The sequence below is a fragment of the Durio zibethinus genome, chromosome 28, assembly GCF_047325235.1.
Source record: "Durio zibethinus cultivar Kanyao isolate XHJ-2024 chromosome 28, ASM4732523v1, whole genome shotgun sequence".
Classification (NCBI taxonomy): domain Eukaryota; kingdom Viridiplantae; phylum Streptophyta; class Magnoliopsida; order Malvales; family Malvaceae; genus Durio; species Durio zibethinus.
In genome coordinates this window covers 9,936,070-9,956,246 of record NC_143189.1, presented here as the reverse complement: position 1 = coordinate 9,956,246, position 20,177 = coordinate 9,936,070, and the positions used below count along the sequence as shown (strand labels likewise).

At 34.3% G+C, this 20,177-nt stretch overlaps 1 protein-coding gene and 1 pseudogene across 2 annotated transcripts; one reads left to right on the top strand and one right to left on the bottom strand.

Annotated features, from left to right (window-relative positions):
• The first annotated feature begins 1,738 nt into the window (after window positions 1–1,738).
• LOC111280982 (PTI1-like tyrosine-protein kinase At3g15890) lies at window positions 1,739–5,832 on the top strand. The gene is made up of 4 exons (XM_022868539.2): window positions 1,739–2,174; window positions 2,678–2,825; window positions 4,513–4,775; window positions 4,864–5,832. The coding sequence occupies exons 1-4, from the start codon at window positions 2,131–2,133 to the stop codon at window positions 5,519–5,521; spliced, it is 1,113 nt and encodes a 370-aa protein (XP_022724274.2). The 5' UTR covers window positions 1,739–2,130; the 3' UTR covers window positions 5,522–5,832.
• A 402-nt stretch (window positions 5,833–6,234) lies between these two features.
• LOC111281399 (pre-mRNA-processing-splicing factor 8A-like) lies at window positions 6,235–18,015 on the bottom strand (annotated as a pseudogene). Its single transcript, XR_016335219.1, has 23 exons — window positions 17,591–18,015; window positions 16,256–16,472; window positions 15,742–16,131; window positions 13,982–15,306; window positions 13,860–13,943; window positions 13,282–13,779; window positions 12,883–13,186; window positions 12,347–12,801; window positions 12,132–12,255; window positions 11,349–11,597; window positions 11,130–11,251; window positions 10,856–11,042; window positions 10,665–10,776; window positions 10,202–10,469; window positions 9,506–10,090; window positions 9,306–9,412; window positions 8,904–9,158; window positions 8,345–8,818; window positions 8,090–8,251; window positions 7,727–7,923; window positions 7,370–7,647; window positions 7,004–7,245; window positions 6,235–6,571 (listed from the first exon to the last, which is right to left on the bottom strand). The product of XR_016335219.1 is annotated as a pre-mRNA-processing-splicing factor 8A-like (transcript).
• Window positions 18,016–20,177: the final 2,162 nt, after the last annotated feature.

Sequence of the window (20,177 nt, the reverse complement as noted above, 5' to 3'; positions counted from 1 at the left end):
AGACTGACAAATCTAATAGTAAGAACTAGTGGTCAAAAGATTAGATATTGTCGGATTTATCACTCAGTTGATGACAGTGTCAGCCACAATGTTCTATAAGGTATTAAAGCCCAAACTAGCATGCATGAGTCATTAATGTGTCGATTCTTATTTAATTATATGTGCAAATGAAAGAGACCAAGTTCTCAAGCATACATGGTATAAAAATTGTATTCTTAATTTTTTGAAAGTTCAAGAGAAAAAACAAATTTATACCATACATGTTAAGAATATTAATTTCAGTTTCATTCACACATGCAATCAAGTAATGGATTCTTAAGTGCATGATTAAAATTTTTGATTAAAAGTGAAATTGAGCTTCTCAGATATATAGGTTCGAGAAACTTCAAATATTTTTGGATATTCATTTTCGAAAAGGCTCAAAACTTCTCAAAAATGATATCCAAGAAAATAAAAAGCTTTTCAAAAATGAATATATGATAACTTTTGAAACTTTTCGAAAATGAATATCAGAGAAATTTTAAAAGTTCTTGGATATCCATTTTCAACAAACTCAAATTCAAGAAGTGAAAAGAAAAAAAAGAGATAAATGGTAGGAATAGAAAATAAAAATGTTAGGGGTGGAATGTAATTAGTAGAAATAAAAAAATGAATTTTAAATTTAGGATGCATATAAAAGTAGGGTATATATGGCATTAAATGGGATGCATTTAAAATTTTTCGTGACAAAAACATAAAATAGAAATGAATTTCCTAATTTTTTAAATTCATTTATTTCAAATATACCCTTTTTAATTGTTTAAGGTTTCTCTGATTATGTATGAGTGTGCCAAATTGCAAATAATAAAAACATCCTTTTTCCATGTTTAATTCCCTTTAATCTCTATGGAATTGTTTATACTTGTTACAATAATATTTTTGTATGTTTAGAATATGTTAAACAGCATAACGATCTCACTTGTTGCTGACTTCTTTGTGGGGGAAAAAATAAGATTAAATAAATAAATAAATAAAATCCTTCTGAAATTTTATGCAATGTTCAAATTGCAATGCTATTTTCATTTTGTTTGATGTCTACTTTAGACTTCTTAATTTAACTAAAAAAATACTGTCACGTGCTTTATTGCTAAAATCGACTTTTAATTTGAACAATATCAAATTTTGACAACATCAAACACAAAAATAAACCTACAAAAAAAATTTTGACAAAAAAAATTAATTACATATACCCTTCTTTATTCGATACTTGCCTCAATTCGAGCAACATACATCATTAGTGATATGGTATACAATTCAAGAAAACATTAAAGACATAAAAATGTAGTACAAATAACTCCAATGTATTTATGGAAATATAGAGACATAGTTTGAGTGCATTTTATTTATAATTTTTTTATTACAATTTTATAATTATTCAATTGTAATAAAAATTACATAATAGTTCATAATTATAAGTTTAAATTATATATAAAATGTGATGAATCTACGTCATTATAAATTATGATTAATTAATTAATTATAATATAATGATGATAAATAATATGTTTTGTAAATTTGAAAAAAAAAAGACTTAGGGAGGGAGGGAGGGAGGGAGAGGGAGTCCATGTCCTTTCCATTGCATAAACTGTTGAAAAATGAATAGAACTATAAAATTAAAATAAAATGAAAATGGGACCCATGTGTGCAAATGCAATTTTGAAAATTGAAAACAGCTCGACCCAATCAGAAACCTGCCATTGCTGCAGCAGTAACCATCTCATAAGGCAACAAAAAAAATAGAGCCTATTCCACCGAGCCTTGCCTTATACTCTTCCTTGTCTTCATTTCTCCTTCCTTTTTTTCCTTTTAATTGAGACTAAAACACTCCTTTTTTTAGCAAAAGCAAAACCCGAATAACAAATAATAATTAAAGAAAACCCCAGAAAAAAAAAGCATGTTTTTTTAGAGCAATTTACTGCTCAAAAGCGTTACGTTTGGCATCACTTCAGAATCTGCTGCTTGGAAAGAGAAACTGAAGTTGAACAATAAAAACGAAGTATAGAAAAAAAAAAGTCTTTAATAGTGAAAGGAATTGATTTTCATTGAGAGAGAAAGAAGAATTAAGAGTTGGATTTCTATTTTGGGTTGGTTATGGCTTTTTGTTCTATGATTTGTTGTGGCAAAGGCGTGGATCGGTATGTATATCATTGATTTACTACCTATCATTCCTGTTTTATTTGTTTTCAAATTTTCTTTCTTTCGGAAGGTTTTGTTGGGTTTTCTGAGTGAATTTGGTTTTGGATTTTCAGGGATGATAAGGGTTTAAGAAATCTGGGTTTTATTTATGTTTTGAAACTATCATCTGGGTATCTTTTTTTCTTTTTTTTACTGTTATGTTGAATTTACAAGAAAGGAAGAAGAATAAGATAATCTAAAGTTTTGAACTTTCTTCCCTTTTGGAAGTGTGGTTCAAGTAAGAAGATACTTAATTTAGCTTAATATAGCTAGCTGGTTTTCATTTAAGCCTAAATTTTCGTACTTTAGAGTCAAATTTACCGGGATATGTTGATCTTCATCTTAGAAAAAAAAGGGGTTTTTTGGCAGTCAATATTGTGTTTTTTCCTTGATTTACTTTGTTTATGTTGTTTCATGTGTCTGTCGATTGGGTTTTAATGTCTAACATTATATCATTCTACAGGAAGGAGAAAAGGAAGAAGGAGCCGACATGGAGGATTTTTTCATTGAAAGAGTTGCATTCAGCTACCAATAATTTCAATTATGATAACAAGCTCGGAGAAGGGGGATTTGGCAGTGTCTATTGGGGTCAGCTATGGGATGGATCTCAGGTATGAATGATTTTTCCTTTTTGGGGTTCTTTTAACAAGATAATTGCTATTTTGGCATCCTATGTTTCCCTAAGTTTGTTGTTTTGAAAGATTGGTTGGTTATACATAGTTATGCCTGTATATGGTTCACTTCTTTTCTTCCTTTGTATGATTGTTCTTCTTTTGGAATTTGAGTTAATAGATTCTGTTGTCGATCTGACAAAAACTTCAGTAAATTTGAATGTTTTAGCGTGCATTTTACTTTAGTTTTGAATCTAGTTTACTAATGTGAAAACTGTTTAAATCATAAGAAAATTGTTCTACCATGCAAGGACAGTCCCGGCCTGGCTACTGTTATTTTTTCTGGTCAATATTTATATGAATCTCATTTAATGCTGAAGAATAGGCATCACTCTTGAAGTAATGGTGAAGGAGTTTCTTTCCAAATGGATTGGTAATAAGGTCAGATGTGTTAAAACTTCCAGCTAAAACTGTTCAGCAATAGGTGAAAAGGGCTAACTTAATAGAGCCAAACATACCTCAAATAAAAATGATGTGAACAAGAGCACTTAATACTCCCTCGTAATAGGTGCAATGGTACAACTGAGACATGTGGCCCTATTGGTTGATTGTAAAAATGGGGACAGAAATGCAAATGGCTAGAAGAAACGTAGTTGACCTCCTTAGTTCTATTAATCCTATGTCAATCTCAAATTTCTTCCTAAATGATATTTCCATCTTTTATGTGGTTATTGTTCATGTTTTCTTCTTTCTTTTATTTATATAAGTTAGATCAAGCTCTGATACTTGTAAAGAAATTTGTGAGTTACACCAATAATAACGTGAATTTTTTGAGTTACAACAGAATGATAAGACAGTGAGAATTTCTTTTCCCTTTGTGGTGAAAAAATATGGGTGGCATAGCATTTTAAAGAGTATAAAACATTAGTATCCAAACTGTTTCAACAAGAGCGCAACGTCAAATGTTTGTTTTCTGCTATTATGAGGGGTTCATATACGATTCATGATCATGGTTGTATAGGTCTGTGCCAGAGCTCTAAAAGTTGAAGCCAGAGTTGGAAACTAGGAATATCATCAATTGACTTTTGTTTTCATTTTTGTTTTTCCTTACAGTTTAGTAAAATCCCTAATATTTATAACTTTAGCAGCATACTGGAGGTATCTGTTTATCTTATATGCTAAAATATCTAGCTCTTCATGGAAAATGCAATTCAGACTTCTCTAGGATGGGATTTGCATTGACAGCAGTATAAAATAACATACTATAATGATCTTTGTTAGATTCTTGTTCATTTGCAATAGGAAAGTTGAAAAGGCAGTCTATGATGTTGTACCATCCTTTTCTCTGGACTCAGCTAGTATTGATGCATCCAATTTCTGGGAAAGTTCTATTGCAATATCAAAATTGTCGAATGCATCAGTTTTATCAATTGTTGAATGGTCAACACATTACTTGATGGAATTTTAGGACTTCTGTGGTCTTCAAAATAGCATCTCTCTTTCTCTAAACACATACATGCTTATAGGATTGCGTCTATGTACATGGCATGTGTAAGTAGCCATTTGGATGATACTTTTGGAATTCCATATTTATTTCTGTTACAATCAAAAGAAACTTCTTGAAGTTTTTCTACTGCTTTGTTTTTCTTTCAGTTTGATTCTCATCCTCGAAGTTATATACTTGCAGATTGCAGTTAAGAGATTGAAGGTGTGGAGCAACAAAGCAGAAGTGGAATTTTCTGTTGAGGTTGAGATATTGGCCAGAGTTCGACACAAGAATCTACTGAGTTTACGTGGCTACTGTGCGGAAGGGCAAGAACGTCTGATTGTATATGACTACATGCCCAATTTGAGTTTGCTTTCACATCTTCATGGGCACCATTCAGCTGAATGCCTTCTTGATTGGACCAGAAGGATGACTATTGCAATTGGCTCTGCTGAGGGAATTGCGTAAGTGTTGGACCAAATTTTCTTTCCTATATTATAACTTGTTCTGACATGAATGCTAACCTCAAACTCTTTCAATTGATTGCTTCAGCTATCTTCACCACCATTCAACCCCACACATAATTCATAGAGACATCAAAGCTAGTAATGTGTTGCTTGATTCAGATTTCCGGCCTCAGGTTGCTGATTTCGGGTTTGCTAAGTTTATTCCTGATGGTGCAACACATGTGACTACTCGAGTCAAGGGTACCCTTGGCTACCTTGCTCCTGAATATGCCATGTTAGGAAAAGCCTCAGAGAGTTGTGATGTATACAGCTTTGGCATTCTTTTGCTAGAGCTTGCCAGTGGCAAGAAACCCCTGGAGAAGCAGAGCGCAACATTGAAGCGCTCGATTGCAGAATGGGCTTTGCCACTAGCCTGTGAGGGGAAGTTCAGTGAAGTGGCAGATCCAAGGCTGAATGGAAAGTATGTGGAAGAGGAGTTGAAAAGGGTTGTCCTTGTAGCACTTGTATGTGCTGATAATAGGCCCGAGAAAAGACCAACCATGCTTGAAGTTCTTGAGCTGCTCAAGGGAGAGCCGAAAGTGAAATTAGCTGAACTAGAAAATAATGAACTGTTCAAAAACCCCCAGTCTGGTGTTTGCAGTGATGGGATATCATCGGCTGCTGAAGAGAGCTCAGACATAATAAAGGAAGAGGATCCAAAGCCAGTGAAGGAGACTGAGCACGAAAAGACTCAAGACGGCTAACGCCTTGGACAAATTGCAGTATTAGATGTGAAATTTGTATTTTTGGTTTTGTTTAACTTATTAAGAGGTGGCACTGGCTGTCCATGATTAGAATTGCCAGCAATATTGGCCACGTTGTAATATGGAAGCATGTTTTTATGAGTGCCAAGGGATATGTTTGGGGGCCAACTTGTCTTTTGCTTTTGTTTTCATATAAACATTTGGTGTCTGCTGGGTGTTACATCTATGACTCTCAGATAACTGAGGACATTGGCAGACATTTGAGTTTGAGATTGCTGCTTGTGAGATAGGCATTTTAAGTGAGACATTCATTGCTTGTGGAATGCATTTTCATTATTTTTAAAAGAAGGCCAAAGAAAAAAAAAAATAGAAGGGGGCTCACTTCAAACGATGTTCTCTTGTATATTTGTATTTGTGGATGTAATATTTAAATTGTGTAAAGCACATTATTGTATCAATTTGTATCGAATATAAAAAATATATATATTTTAATTTTAACAAATTTATGATATTTTTTAAAATTTTAAATATTATTTTTGTATATTTTCATATAATTATTAAATCTAGATCTTATTATCAGGCAATGCAGGAAGCATGGAGTAATGGAACAGGGCATTCACCAATGAATTGAAACATGATAACAATGACAAATTTTTAGGGGTTAAAATCAAAATATGCTTTGCGCATATATTTACAACTAATTCAGCAATTGTTACAGCAGGGTTAAGGTACATGCAACTATCCATCCAAAAGTTTAGGGCTCTACTACTAATTTGGGCACACCACTGAAAGAAGTGAGCAAGTGTTTTTCATAGGACTAAGATACAAAAACTAGAAACAAGGTAATATGAAATAGGTTCAGGTAAATGTATCCTCCCGATCCACTTCCGTAGTCTCACCTTCCTCCAAGTTGCTGAACTCGAGGAAATGAGTTGGCCTGTGGTCCTCGTTGTAGTATTCTCTTGGTGTCCCAAGCTTCACCCCGTATTTCATGCTTACTGTATGCTTCACTCCCATGAAATTGTAGTTCCATGGACCATTGTCAGGGATCTATAACAAAAACAAAGTACACATTGCCAGTCCCTGAACAAGACTTGCTACAATATATATATATATATATATATATATATATATATATACATGATCATAGGGTTAATGTTGCTATTGACCTCTAAATTTCAAGAAAATATTTAATGTGATATTTAAATTTTAAAAATTTTTGATATGATATTTGAATTATAAATTTGTTAACTGATATGATACTTAAAGGACTATTTGTTCATCAAATGTTATTGTTTGAAGCTAACCACATTAAGTATAAATATTACATTAGTTAACAAATTTATAGTTCAAATACCACATTAGAAATTTTTAAAGTTTAGATATCACATTAAATATTTTATTATAGTTAAAGAATCATTCATATCATGATAACAATATAAATGGAAGTTCAGGAACACTAGTCAATGAAAATATTCTTACCATATAAAATCCGAGGAACCGGTCACTTAAGAGCATCTGCACCTTCTCATAATGAATTGGAAGGTAACCATGAGGATTGCTTCCTGTATCTTTGTTAACCGACCCCACTCGTAACCACTTGGAGTAAGCTTGTATGCTGTTAATGAGCAAGACCCTGGGGTAAAACTGCATGTCAAGATAGTGCAATTCTCTCCGTCCCACTGCTTGTTGTTCCATAAAATTCGAGCATGGGCTGTAACATCCTGTGATTATAAATGCATGATAAGACAATTAGCAGTTTACAACATTAGATTTGCAATGGATAAACCACACCAACACTGAAATATACCATCAAATTGAACATCAATAAACAAACTAAACACAAACCTGAGGCGGCAATTGAGGAAGCTCATTTAGCTGTTTGTGCATTCATCCCAAAAGCACCAGATCATTCAAGAAATCATGTTCAGGAAGAGCTGATGGAAGATGAACTTGCTGATGAGTACCCCAATGTGGTGGCGTGGCAATGCAGCGAATTTCCTTAACCTGAGGATTATCAGGAGGGCTTATTCCATACAAGCATCCAGAATTTGAGTCCGGAGATCTGCCATGCAGATGAACTTCTTTAAAATGTTCTTTGGCATGATATAAGTGTAACCAGTTTCCTGCATCATTAATTTTGATCAATGTCCGCAGATAGAAAAGCTCAATCATCACTAGATCTCAAATAAGTCAGATATGTACCTTAATGTCCTCTGAATTCACATATATATGATTGACTCGAGGATAAAGATTTATAGCTGATATTGCTCTAACATACCAATCTGTCTTGGACCAAATGCTGCTTGCTCATAGGGACTTGTAGTGGTGACAATGAGCTCATCACAATGCACATTTGTAGTCCTAGTTGTCACAGCTGTCAGCTGGATTACCCATTTTGCCTGAAAATACGTTTTTTAAAAAAAAAAAAAAAGCTCCAAGTTAGTAATATTCTTTTAGCAAGAAATATGTTTTCTTTAATATATAAATATATAAAAGTCAGCAACACATAGCCATGTCAAATAAGCAAATCATAAATAAAACGACAAATGCAGAATAGAATATAACCTGTTTTTCAATCTCTGCTATCTGCTGCCTCTGTTGAGAGGGCGGAGTAATCTCAGCTCCATGAATAATGTGACGAATCTCAGACTGTGTGAGGGCTGACGTGTTCACATTGTTCTTTTAGGCATAGTCAGAGAGTATGAGATCACTTAGAGCAACTTCCACCTGCACCATGAAATCATCTTTAGTGTAGTGTGTTGCAATGCCAGATGCATGCTACTAATTGGCAAAAGCATTATGAGTAAGAAAAAAGCCCACCTTCATCCATTGATCATTGGTTAGAGAATGCCAGATATGGTGTGGCTCAGTAATGATTGTCTTGTCAGGTTTCAATAGCATCTTAGCCTTCTCATTGTTCACATGAAGCACACGAAGGATCAGAATGAGTAGGGACAATGCAGCGTATGATGAGATACTCTTCAACCAGTCATCATAGATATTGAACAAAACCATTTGTGGTTCTGTAGCCTTCAGAATCAGATCACCAAATTTCTCAATTTTCAAGCAAGCCTGGAGTGGTAGTTGCAGCTCACTTCCCTTGATGACTATGTTAAGGAAATCCAGCAAATGAACCTCCAAAGGATCAAGCATTCCCTTTCGAGTAACAATGATTTGCTTTGGTTGTTCTTCAACAGGCAAAGACCGCACAAAGGCAGCAACTTCTTCAGCAGTTTTCCACTTGGCAAGCTGACCAAGATGCTTTTGACCAGCCCACACACTCGTGTGAATGACCTGCAAGAGAGAAATGTTCTCCAGTTGAGATCTTCACAATGGACAAACTAGCTTAGAAAACAAATGCTTATATGAAGAAACAAACCTTTAGGAACAACTGTCCAGTACATGGTTTGAATATAAAGATGAAACCATTAATGGGTTTTGTTGTGAGATTCCCTTCAAATGTCTTATGGATTGTCACTCGATACACATTGGTGTCGTCAACAAACCAAATAATCTGGTTGCTGAAGATCTACCCATAGTTTTGTGATGAAAGATATGGCTCAGTGGGCTCAGAAGAATACAAGTGCAAACCTTTCCTTATCTGTTCCCTTAAAACATATAAAGCCAGATTCGACTGTACAAGGGTAAAGAAATAATTAGTTGAACCCTTGACATGTATAGCTATACTAGTATTTAACAACAAATGTAGCTTCAAACATCTGAATTATTAAATTATATTAAGTATCTATTCACCTGTTTTAAATAAGTAAAACTATGTTACCTTCATGATCTTATTCATTGCCTGAGCAAGCAATGGCTTTGATCCAGGGAACCAGTTACCAAATGCAGAATGCAAGTCGTAAGCTAGATCAAGACCAATTATCACCCCTACATAAAGACAAAAGATGATCAGATCAGGCCAGAGGAAACAAAGGCATAAATAGAGTAGGAGGAATAAGGGAAAAGGAATCGAAAATTTACCACTAGGAGATGGATAAATAGACATGTTATCTGTGGTATAATCCATAAATTTGGCTCGTGTGTAACGCTTGATATCATGTGAGTCATAATCTCCCCACCAGAGCTGTACGTCTATCCAATATTTATTGCTTGCTTGTTGATCAAACATGTCCTTGGACTCTGCCACAAGAATAGGCTTTGACATAGGCACAAGAGCTGTTCATCTTGTAACTCTTCCTAGGATGGATCGTCTCCTTCTGAACAGTTTCAATTTCAAAAGCATCCAACTCCTGATCTAAGACTTGGCAAAGATCCATAACCACTCTTTCATGAATTTTTTGCCACAAATGGGCACGGAAAATTTGAATCACAGATATTTTCAAGGTTGGGATCTTCCCATGCATGAAAATTCCAGTTAGATCTAGTTGCACTTGAAAACCCACATAAACATTAGCCTGATTGATTGTAGGTGACCACCAAAGAGTAAACCTACGGTTAGGAATCTGGTTAAGACCAGATCTCTGAGCATTAGTGAGCTTCTTATACTTCATTGACTCCTCAAATCCAGAAGCTTTTTCCCAAAACAGACCCTCCCAAGTTGGAAAGCTGTAATTTCAGGAATGAAAGAAAACATAAAATAAGATATGACAATCCAAAATCATTAATAACCATAGTAATCAGATAAGTGATCTATGAAATATATAAATAAACTAAAACTAAACAAGTACTTATTAAGTTCCTTTAAACAAGGTATGTTCTAGAATTCCCTCAACACCTCCCAGAGCTTGGATGACATCAGTTCAATAGTTGTTCAAGTTCCACAATTTGCCATCATGCCTTTGGTCAGTCCACCAGAATGGGTTCTGCTTCAAAACTTGGTACTGCTTAAAGTCTCTACATATTCTCCATCCTGTATCATAAGGTAACGTGTGCCTGTCGTCCTGAAACAAAGTATTTATCAGTGGTATTCCCCAATCCCATGAATCTGTTAATAAATCAGGGAGAATATCATCAGAACACAATTTCCTTGTAACAGAAAAATCATATAATGCAAAAATTACACTGAACGCATAAATGGTTAGAAGCACAATCATATGGAAAAATGTAACAAGAGGAAAATGCCAAAGGAAGATGGCGTTAGAAAACAATAATTGCTTAAGAAGATGAAAAAGAAGGAAACTCACTTCCAAATCCTCAAGGGTTAGGCATCTATTTTGTGCCTGAGCTTCCTGCCTTTTTAGTGCATACTCTGCCCAAACATGCTGCGAGTCTATGAACTCACTCTCCCATGGCTGTTAAAAATCAGCAAGATGATCAAAGAATGAAAGAATTCTAAAAAAAGATCACATAAAAAAGAGAAATTGATTTTACCTCTCTGTAATGATAAAGATTTGGAATAAGCTGTTCCTCTACATGACTCATTCCACTCCTAAAATAAGTTGTACCAACATCAGTCTGCTGACTGGACGGAGGTCACTGTGGAATCAACATGTGATCCATTGATAACATGCCAAGTCGTCCAATTTCTTTAGGAGTGTAAAAAATGACAGGAGGGAATCTGAAAGCATAGTAATGTATTAGAAAATTATTATGACCACAAAGGAGAGAGAAAGAATAGAGAGATTGGTAAAACAAATAACCATACTGGCTAGGCATTTTTGAATCCAGTCCAATCTTGATACAAGTTTGAATTTTATTTTCACATTTAACCAGCAGGTCTAGAAGCTCATGTATGTACAGTTGCTTCACGGAAGTAAGTCATAAGACCTATTCAACAGAAAAAAAAAAGAAAAAGAAAATAAATTCAATAATATCACAGATCAAACAGTAACAACAAGACCAAGAGAAATTTTCAAATAAATACTTATTAAGGCAGTATTCCCTTTGTTGACTATCTTTATATATGTTAGATGTTGTTGAACCAGAAGACATGAGAATCTGCCTAACACGATTCTCAAATACCTTCATGTGCTCATCATCAACCCGTAAGAAAGCAACAACAGTTCACTCTTTTGTCTGTTCATTCTGCAAATTCCACACTCCATCTCTTGTATTGCTAAATCCTTCTTGAGTCATTCTTATTTTAGGAAGTATCTGAACTTCAAAACCACACCTAGACATCAGAAGTAAGGATACTGTGTCAGTCAAACTGTTTATTGAAAGAATATTAATGACCAAAATGGAATGCCAAGTTTAGAGTAAGCAACTTAGTGAGACAGAAATGATACTACTAATTAGGAACCTTTCATACAAACTCTGGAAAATAAAGTTCATCATATATAGCTGTTTTATCTATATGCAAATTCATGATAAAATTTAACAAAACACATTCTGACATTAAGGCAACCAAAGAGAATGCAACTTTTTGTCAATGAACTAAACCAGTAAGTCAACAGACTTCTAATATCTAGCACTATAGCTTGAGATAAACAATACATGTATCATGAATTCCTCATAGTGATAGTTTGGCAAAGTTGTCAAATTAACACATCTCTAAGGTAAAAAATGTAATGAAAATTTCAGAAATATCTTAATTAGCAGAAAATGAACAGCAAAACCTTCGGCCAAATACAAACAATAATTCCATCACAGAATGCTGTGCAAAGATAACAAAATATTAAATAAAGAGATACTAAGAAAAACATACATGCTAAAAAGGTTCGGATTATCCTTGCTATAGACAGAAACAAAGCTGTTCTCCCATTCCAAAGTTGTGATGCTTCTAGGCAGACGATTCTTCATGTCCCAAAAGACGCTTCTCCCAAGATTAACTGAAAAGAAGAAAGAAAATTAGAGCCTGGATCTCATCTCCCAAAGCAGTTTTGTCCTAAAAAGTTTATATATTATTAAAATTTGACATACCATCGTGTTTCATAAGCCTCATTCTTGCATCACTTGGCCAGCATTTTTTGTTGTTATATCCAACCATGTTTTCATTGTTCGAATCAGGGTGCTCGGTAAGATATCGCTGGATAAGATCCCGTGCCTCTTCATGAGTGAATCTGAACAATATATGCACCCTATCAATGTACCTATTGGACAGATGAATTGGATGCTGGGTTTCGACTTTTGTGTCCCAATATGAGATGAATTCATTCGGCGTCTGGGGTGGACCAACAATCTCACTAGCACAAGTCAATCCAATAATCAAGAAATCCAGAACAAGTCGAAAATACCGGACAACAAAAGAAGCAAACTGTAGACCACATATAAGACCATATGAATTTGTGTAACTCATATCTTTGTATGACAACACCACATTATTCTTTGCAGTAACATAATCTGCAATGTTGTGATCAAGAACCAAATGTAGAAGCCTGCAAAATATAAACCAATATTATAGAAGAATTCCAACAAGACCAGTAATAAGATAAGCAAAAGATTTACACAAAACATACCTGTTTAACATTGTCAAGTCAATTTTCTCAAAGAACTTCTCAAATTTTGTTTGAAGCATCACCACACACTGCCCCTCACTTGTGTCCCATATCCCTTGCAAATTGTTTAGACCTTGATACCATTTGTAAACAAAAGTGGGGGTGGCTCTGAATCTGCAGGCTTAATCCAATTAGGAAAGTTGTGGCACTTGTCTCCTTCATACCATAGGTGTTGGTCAAGATAAGCCTCTGTAATCTTCTCGAAGGGCTCAATTTCATAGACTGGAATCAAATAACTGTTCAAATCCATGAACTCTATACCAACCTGCGGAGAACATATTAATTTAAATTCAAATTCAGAAGTAAAATACAATTAAGTTCAAAAGCGAAATAAAAGTCCATTCTCAGTCACCAACTCACTTCTTTGAAGGCACGCTGGGTAAGCAGGTGGCACTTGATCCTTGATAAGGCCTCCTGAGGATTATCATAAGCTTGTTCAATTAGACCCAATTCTTCTCTTTGGAGTTAGTTTAATCTCACAGCTACACTGTAAGATTCCTTCAACCTCTCCAGTGCAAGGATAAGTAGCTTTGTATCATGCTTGTAAGACAAAGGAGGAAATGGAATGGGAGAGAATTTTCTTGACTCCAACCAATGCACAGTTGTAGTATGAATGGCAACTGGTTCTTCTGGTGTGACATATGGCCCATCTTTCAAAATATTGTGCTGTCGTTCTTGCTCAGCTTTCAGCCAGAGGCGTGTCAATCTAACTAAGTTTTTCCTGCAGATTGTTTTATCAACAGTGGCATCCCTTCTGATACATTCACAATTGTAGCGAGCAACATTTGTCCACCAGTCTGCTTTTGACTTGACATATCAAAGGATCATATTCTCAATGGGAACTGGCAAACCTGGAACCTACAGAATAGAACAGTGAGATAACTAGCATGAGTGAAAATTACCGAAAAAGCAAATAAGTCATTCAACAAAGGTTTTACCTTCCATGGGATGTTTGCCTTCCAGCAGCGCCATGCCTCACTGAGATGCTGCAATATTGTTCTAGCTTTATTTTGCTTAATGCCCTCCGTAATTTAATTAGGAACATAATGAAATAAGAAACTGTCAACAATAAAAGAAATGTCATAACAAGTAATGACAGTTAACAATCACCTGGCATGGCATCAAGTACATCATGCATAACAGCAGCTCGAAGTTCCAGATCAAAGTGGCTGTTGACACATTGCTTGGTAACAGTCTTGGCCACTCCTTTTGAATGACACCCTTTAAACTGACGTGCAAGCAGATTTCCTAACCACCTTTCTAGAAGAGGCATAATGCCACAAAGGAAAAACAGCCATACCCTCCACAGCGGTGCCCAAAATCCACATCCAGGTCCTTTCCCCACTGGCCCGGTATTGAAGCGATAGTAAATTAAGTGCTTCAAGTCTTTACGCATCCTAATCTGTCTCATGAGCTGATACTTGTAAAAGTACATCCCCGGTCAACTGGCCAATGGGAAAATGTATACTGCAGACCATTAGCCAATTGGAAGGCATCAACATTGCCATGTCGAAACTGGACATTGGCATCAACAACAAGCTTTGTCAAACACAGGATTTCATGACAAAAATGAAAAGCATTGCCAAACCAAGACTTCTTGCGCCCTTTTGTTGCAAGAGTCTTCACAGCTTCAAGTTGAAGTTCTAATCCAGGTGAAGGTAGTTCAAATTTTTCCTATGTATCAACAGGTTGAGCATGTTGTACCCTTGCTTGCAAACTTGAAGACCTGCTTCAACCCAATCAAGCTCTGTCGTTTGAAAACACTTAGTTGCCTGGACAGACCGGAACAAGTGCTTCTTCTTCTAACCCTTAGGTGGTCTGTGATGCACCTCATTCAGCACAAAGCATTTCAATAATTTCTGATAACTAACCTGCACTTTAACAGGATAAGAAGGAGGACAGTGCTCCTTGTACCACTCTGACACAAGTGGTATATCTTCAGCACCTTGCATCCTACCAGATCTCATATTAAAAGGGCATGGAGCAAACAATAGAGAAATTCCAGCAGCAGTAGTGTCAGTGTAAAGCTGTGTGTCATTCAGCAAAGGTTCCACCCCTTCTGGCAAGACAAACTCATCTTCATCCTCATCATCATAAATTTTCTTCTCACGTAGCTCCTTGTTTGTGGTAGTTATGGGGTGTATCAAAGGATCATAATAGAATGCCGGTAAATCAAGGTCTTTGTTTTAATATACATAACCATGGGAGTGTGATACACACCAAGCTTTACTTTCCTGGGCCTATTGTTATAAAGATGAGGGAAAGCAATTCAGTACTCTGTCCTAAGAGGTGACCTGATAATGAGTTTGTTTATGTCATTAAATTCATTCCAATCCTCATTCCCTTTCTCCATATCACGGTATGGTGGCTCAAACTTAGGACCACCTGCAAATATGCACAACTAGTTGAGATAGCATTCAAAAAGCGTAATCATAAACATCACAGCAAACCAACAGAACATCATTAATTTATAAATGTTAAAAAAAACTGATATCAACTGGCATAATGGAAGCCATGGGAAATTATCATCACATTACATTCCCACTCCTGTATCTTCTACCCCCACCAAACCCCAGCCATTATGAAACAAAGAAAAAAATGTAATAGAAATGCCAATACATATTATGGTACTAATAAATGCAAACAATACACAAGTGAAAAGCTCTAAAAAACTGCTTCCAATGAATAAATTTACAATAATTGAGTCTCAATTAACTACAATTGGTCCCCAAGGCACCCACAAGCAACCTTTGCAAATTTAAATCATTCAGGAATATAGGATAAGGAAGTTTAAAATGTTACAGAAGGCAGGAAACTTACCAGGTAAGCACATGTTAATGCTTTAGCTGTGAAGAATGACTCCATGTCAAACAAGTAGAAATAATTACAGTCAATCAAATCAGAAACCAGTTGTCCAGCAAGCCGGTGCAAAGTTGCCATAATTGGAAGGGAGAGATGCCATTTCCTGTAACTCAGACCATTGATAAGCTTTGTTTTTACAAGAGGCTTATGGTCATAAAACCATGCATATACTGCAGAATCTTCTTCTTCATCCAGCTCCAGTTGAATTGGCTCTAGAGGATTGACATCTAACAGATTAACAGCATAGTCTAATGGAGGTTCCTCATCATCAAATGGTGGAAACCACATTCTCTTGAAATGGCGACGATCTCTTATCTCTCGTTGCATCATGATCCACATTGTACCCCACTGTTGAAATAAAAGATAAGTCAATCAACTACAACAAAGATGTACTACTTTCATGTATAATTCAACTGAGATACAACTTAATTTGGTGTCCAGTTGTTGTCAGAGGGGAAGGAAATAAGCATACCTGTGCTAAATAAATTGGTTCAACAACCCATAGTATTTCATTCACAAATGTGATCGCCCCTGTAATATGATATAAGACCTTCACATCACGAACCTGTTCCCAAGGCATTGGCATATTCTCAATGAGCTTGTAAACTGCATGTGGAATTAATATAAGGGCCCCAAGATACACACGTTTATCATGGTGATATTTTTTCGAAGACATATGCCCATGGTCTCTGTCAAAAAGAAAAAAAAAATAACTGTCACCATATCATTACATATCATGCCAATGAAAGTGCACACTAGCAGATCCAACAACATTAGTGTGGTCCAGGAACCATTGTAAAAGACTATAGCAACAAGAAAGAGAATAATTATACTGTCAGAACATTAAATTATATATTATCAAAATAAAAAGACACCGGTGGCTTTGGAAACTCAACCAAGAGTACCATGCCTTGAATAAATTAAAATAAATGGTGTAAACATCATTAAAGATCTAGTGAGGATAAAATTAATCAACAATCAAGAAAAAAAAATCCTAGCTCAACAGCTTCCATGTCTTGCGGACAATCAGTATAAGGGATTAAAGCAAACAAAAGAAAAAAAAATCACAAGCATTGTTCCAGATACATTTTGCAATTAAACTGTCCTTTTACATTCCATTATATAGGCTGGAACTAACTGTGAACTTCCCACTTCTAAGGAACAAGTCTTGCACTGCTAGTCTGCTACAATGACAAGGCAGGACAACTACAAAAATAAAATTATCAGTTTTCCTCCTACGTGAGGTCCACTATATGGATCATATTGCACCATAGCACACTATTTAAGACCATTACTTCACAAACTCAATAAAACAGTCCTCTCATAATTTCCACAAGTCATCCTCGATCTTCCTCTCCTCTTAAATGTCCTCCGTAAGATCAGTAAAACAAGTTTTTTTTCTCTAATTTTAACAGAACGACAGACTTGGAAACAAAATTCTATGTTCAAAAATTGCGAATACAAGAACCTAAGTGAAGCTTTCCAAATTGAAAAATAAATAGATAAAAAACCACAGAACACTCTGAATCTTCAAGAGAAAGAGATGGAGAGAATAACATCTAAAGTAAATTAAAAAAACAAAAAAAAACCAAGCAATGAGAAAGCAAAGAGCAAATTTCAAAAGCCCACCGAACCGGTTTAGCAATTCTCCAAATAGGAAAATCCTCATCTCAAAAATCTTTAATCCCTAAAACACCCAAAAAAAAACTAAAAGCCACCAAAAATTATGAAAAAAATAAAATAACAAAGAAAATCTTACTAAACTCTGTCTTTAAAATTGCTAAAAACATGTGATAATAAAGGTCACCTGATAATCTTCTTGACATGCTCAGAAGGCATGTCCTCCTTCTGCGTCTCCACAAAACCAAACTTCCTTTTATCTCCATATCTCTTAGAGTTAAGCTGCATCCATTTCCGTGCCTTCTCCTCCAGCTTCGCCTCCGTCTCCAGCTTCGCCTCCGTCTCCTGCGGATTTGTCTGCAGAACCAGCAGCGTGTATGAAGGCTGCGCAGCTGGAGGTAGCGGGATGGTTGATCCCCTGAATCCCGGGTGGCGATATCTGAGCGCCGTTATTGTTGTTGTTCCACATGGTAACGTTGGCCGAGAAATTTCTACTTCAGCGATCCAAATGAAAGCTTAAAGAACGAACATTTTGGACTTCGTTTGATTAAATGACTTTGAAATTAGGGTTTTGGAGGGTTATTTTCTTGGACGAGGGGTTTGGGTTTCTCTTCTTCTCCTTCCTCTGTGCAAAAGGAGTGAGAACTTTCGAGTAAGATGAAGTACTTGCCTGGTTTAATAATTTTAACTTTCAGCGGTGCTTCGTTTGCCAATTCTAAGGTAGTAGTGTTTGGATAAAGAAAATATAAATGGTTTTCCAAATTAGAGTCACTTTTTGTTTTTTTGTTTTTTTTTTTTTTTAATAAAAAATATGAATGACACATGTTAATAAAAATAAAAATAAAAACAAATTGAAATATGAAAAAAAAAACTTGTAAAAATAAAAGATGTACGTTTTTTTTTTGTATTTTTGTAAGTTTTCATATTAAAATTTTTTTTGATGTTATTAATTAATAAATATTTTTATATTTATAATTAAATGTTATTAATAGTAATATTATTGAATATTTTATTTATTTCTTTATTTTTGTATTTTTAAAAAATAATTTTTATTTTTATTTATTAAATACATATTTTAGAAAACAAAAAATAAAAAATAAAAATTATTTCCTAAAATATGAAAATAAAAAATAAAAATAGAAAACATTTTCTTAAACAAAATAAGGATTATTTCTAAAAATCAAACACTTGTGAACTAAATGTGGGAATCATATTCTCATAACCAATCAAATGAAAAATTTTTTATTCTCTCGAACCAAATGTTTCTCTTAGAGATATTTTCGTAATTTAACTTTTTCAATATTTATGTTTTACAAAACGCTTTAAATCATTATTTTATATTATTTGATGATTTTTTGTGCATTAAAAATATTGATCACACATCGAAAACTATAAAATTATTGAAATACTCTTAAAAAATATTTTTATAATTTGATCTTTTCAAAGTTAGTTTTTTGCAAAATGCTTCAGATTATTATTTTTATATTATTTGATGATTTTTTATGTATTAAAAACTTTGATCGCACCTCGAAAGGTGTAAACTTAATAAATACCCTTAAGGGATATTTTTATAATTTGACATTTCCAATATTGATTTTTCATGAAAACTTTCAGATCATAATTTTATATTTTTTTATATTTTTTATGTTTTAAAACCATAAAAATGAAGAAAAGATCATGGTTCTCCAAGAAAATTATATAAAAGGTGAAAACTTTCTAATGGGGATAAAATGATCTTTTTACATTGATTCCAGTAGAATTAAAAATGCAATCATTGTCCATAAACATTCTTGGCTATGGGATGATCTTGAAAAGCTGAATCCAAGAATGAAATTTGGTTCCTTGCAAAATAAATAAAGGAAAAAGGATAGCCATTAGATAAAAAAAAAAAAAAATCTAAAGGCTTGCATGCATTTTACATAAGATATTTATTCATCTTTGAAGGCTAAAAAAAAAATAGGAGGCTATTAGAAATTGGCCAAAAAAAAAAAAGAAAAAAGAAAGAAAAATAGAAAAAAAATTAAAAAGGCTTATGAAGGTATAATTTCTACTAGTTTTTTTCATTGCATTTCATTTCATTTGATATCATTGTTCATAATTTTCATATTATTTATCTTTTAATTTTTCTATTTTTTGAGAGAAAATCTATAGTTGTTCATCTTTTTAAATTTAAGCTTGATCTAAGTTTTCAACCAACTAATCAACAGTTATGTTTTAAAATAAAGAAGAATCTAACAAACATTAAAATCCATTATTAACAACCATTAGGAGGTTCGGTCAAACTCTTATCCATCATGACCAAACCTCTTTTTAGTCCTTTTTATATATTTTTCATGCTTTAAATAAAATGTATGGATGTTTGAAGTGTTAAATTACTTGTTTATTGTATGTTTGTTGATTAGTTTATAGTTTACATGTAGTGTTTTGGTTAGTATTTGTGTTTTCATGATTCTCTTTAGTTAGTTTGTTTACATGTTTGCTGAAATTCATTTTATGATATAAATGCCTTCATATGATAGTTCTATAAGTGATCGATGCATGTTCTAGCTAAATAAAGATTGTGTGCTTGTGGAATTGCCATGGGAGTATTTAGCCAAACCATTCATATGCTTGGCCAAAACTTCTTAACTTATTTCATGGCCAAATGTTGGTTGTTCATTTTTGAATGCTTATGTTCTTGTTTTGTTCTTTAAGTTTTGTATGTGTTCGATGAAATTCTCAATGAATAAAAATGTTAGATTAGTGGGCCTTTTGGTTATTTTATCTTGTTTGCA

What these genes read in the sequence shown, in the direction of transcription:
- LOC111280982 (XM_022868539.2), top strand. Translation starts at nt 2,131, where the DNA reads ATGGCTTTTTGTTCTATGATTTGTTGTGGCAAAGGCGTGGATCG. An exon ending in AGCTATGGGATGGATCTCAG is followed by an intron (nt 2,826 to 4,512) that starts GTATGAATGATT and finishes ATATACTTGCAG; the next exon opens with ATTGCAGTTAAGAGATTGAA. An exon ending in GGCTCTGCTGAGGGAATTGC is followed by an intron (nt 4,776 to 4,863) that starts GTAAGTGTTGGA and finishes TGATTGCTTCAG; the next exon opens with CTATCTTCACCACCATTCAA.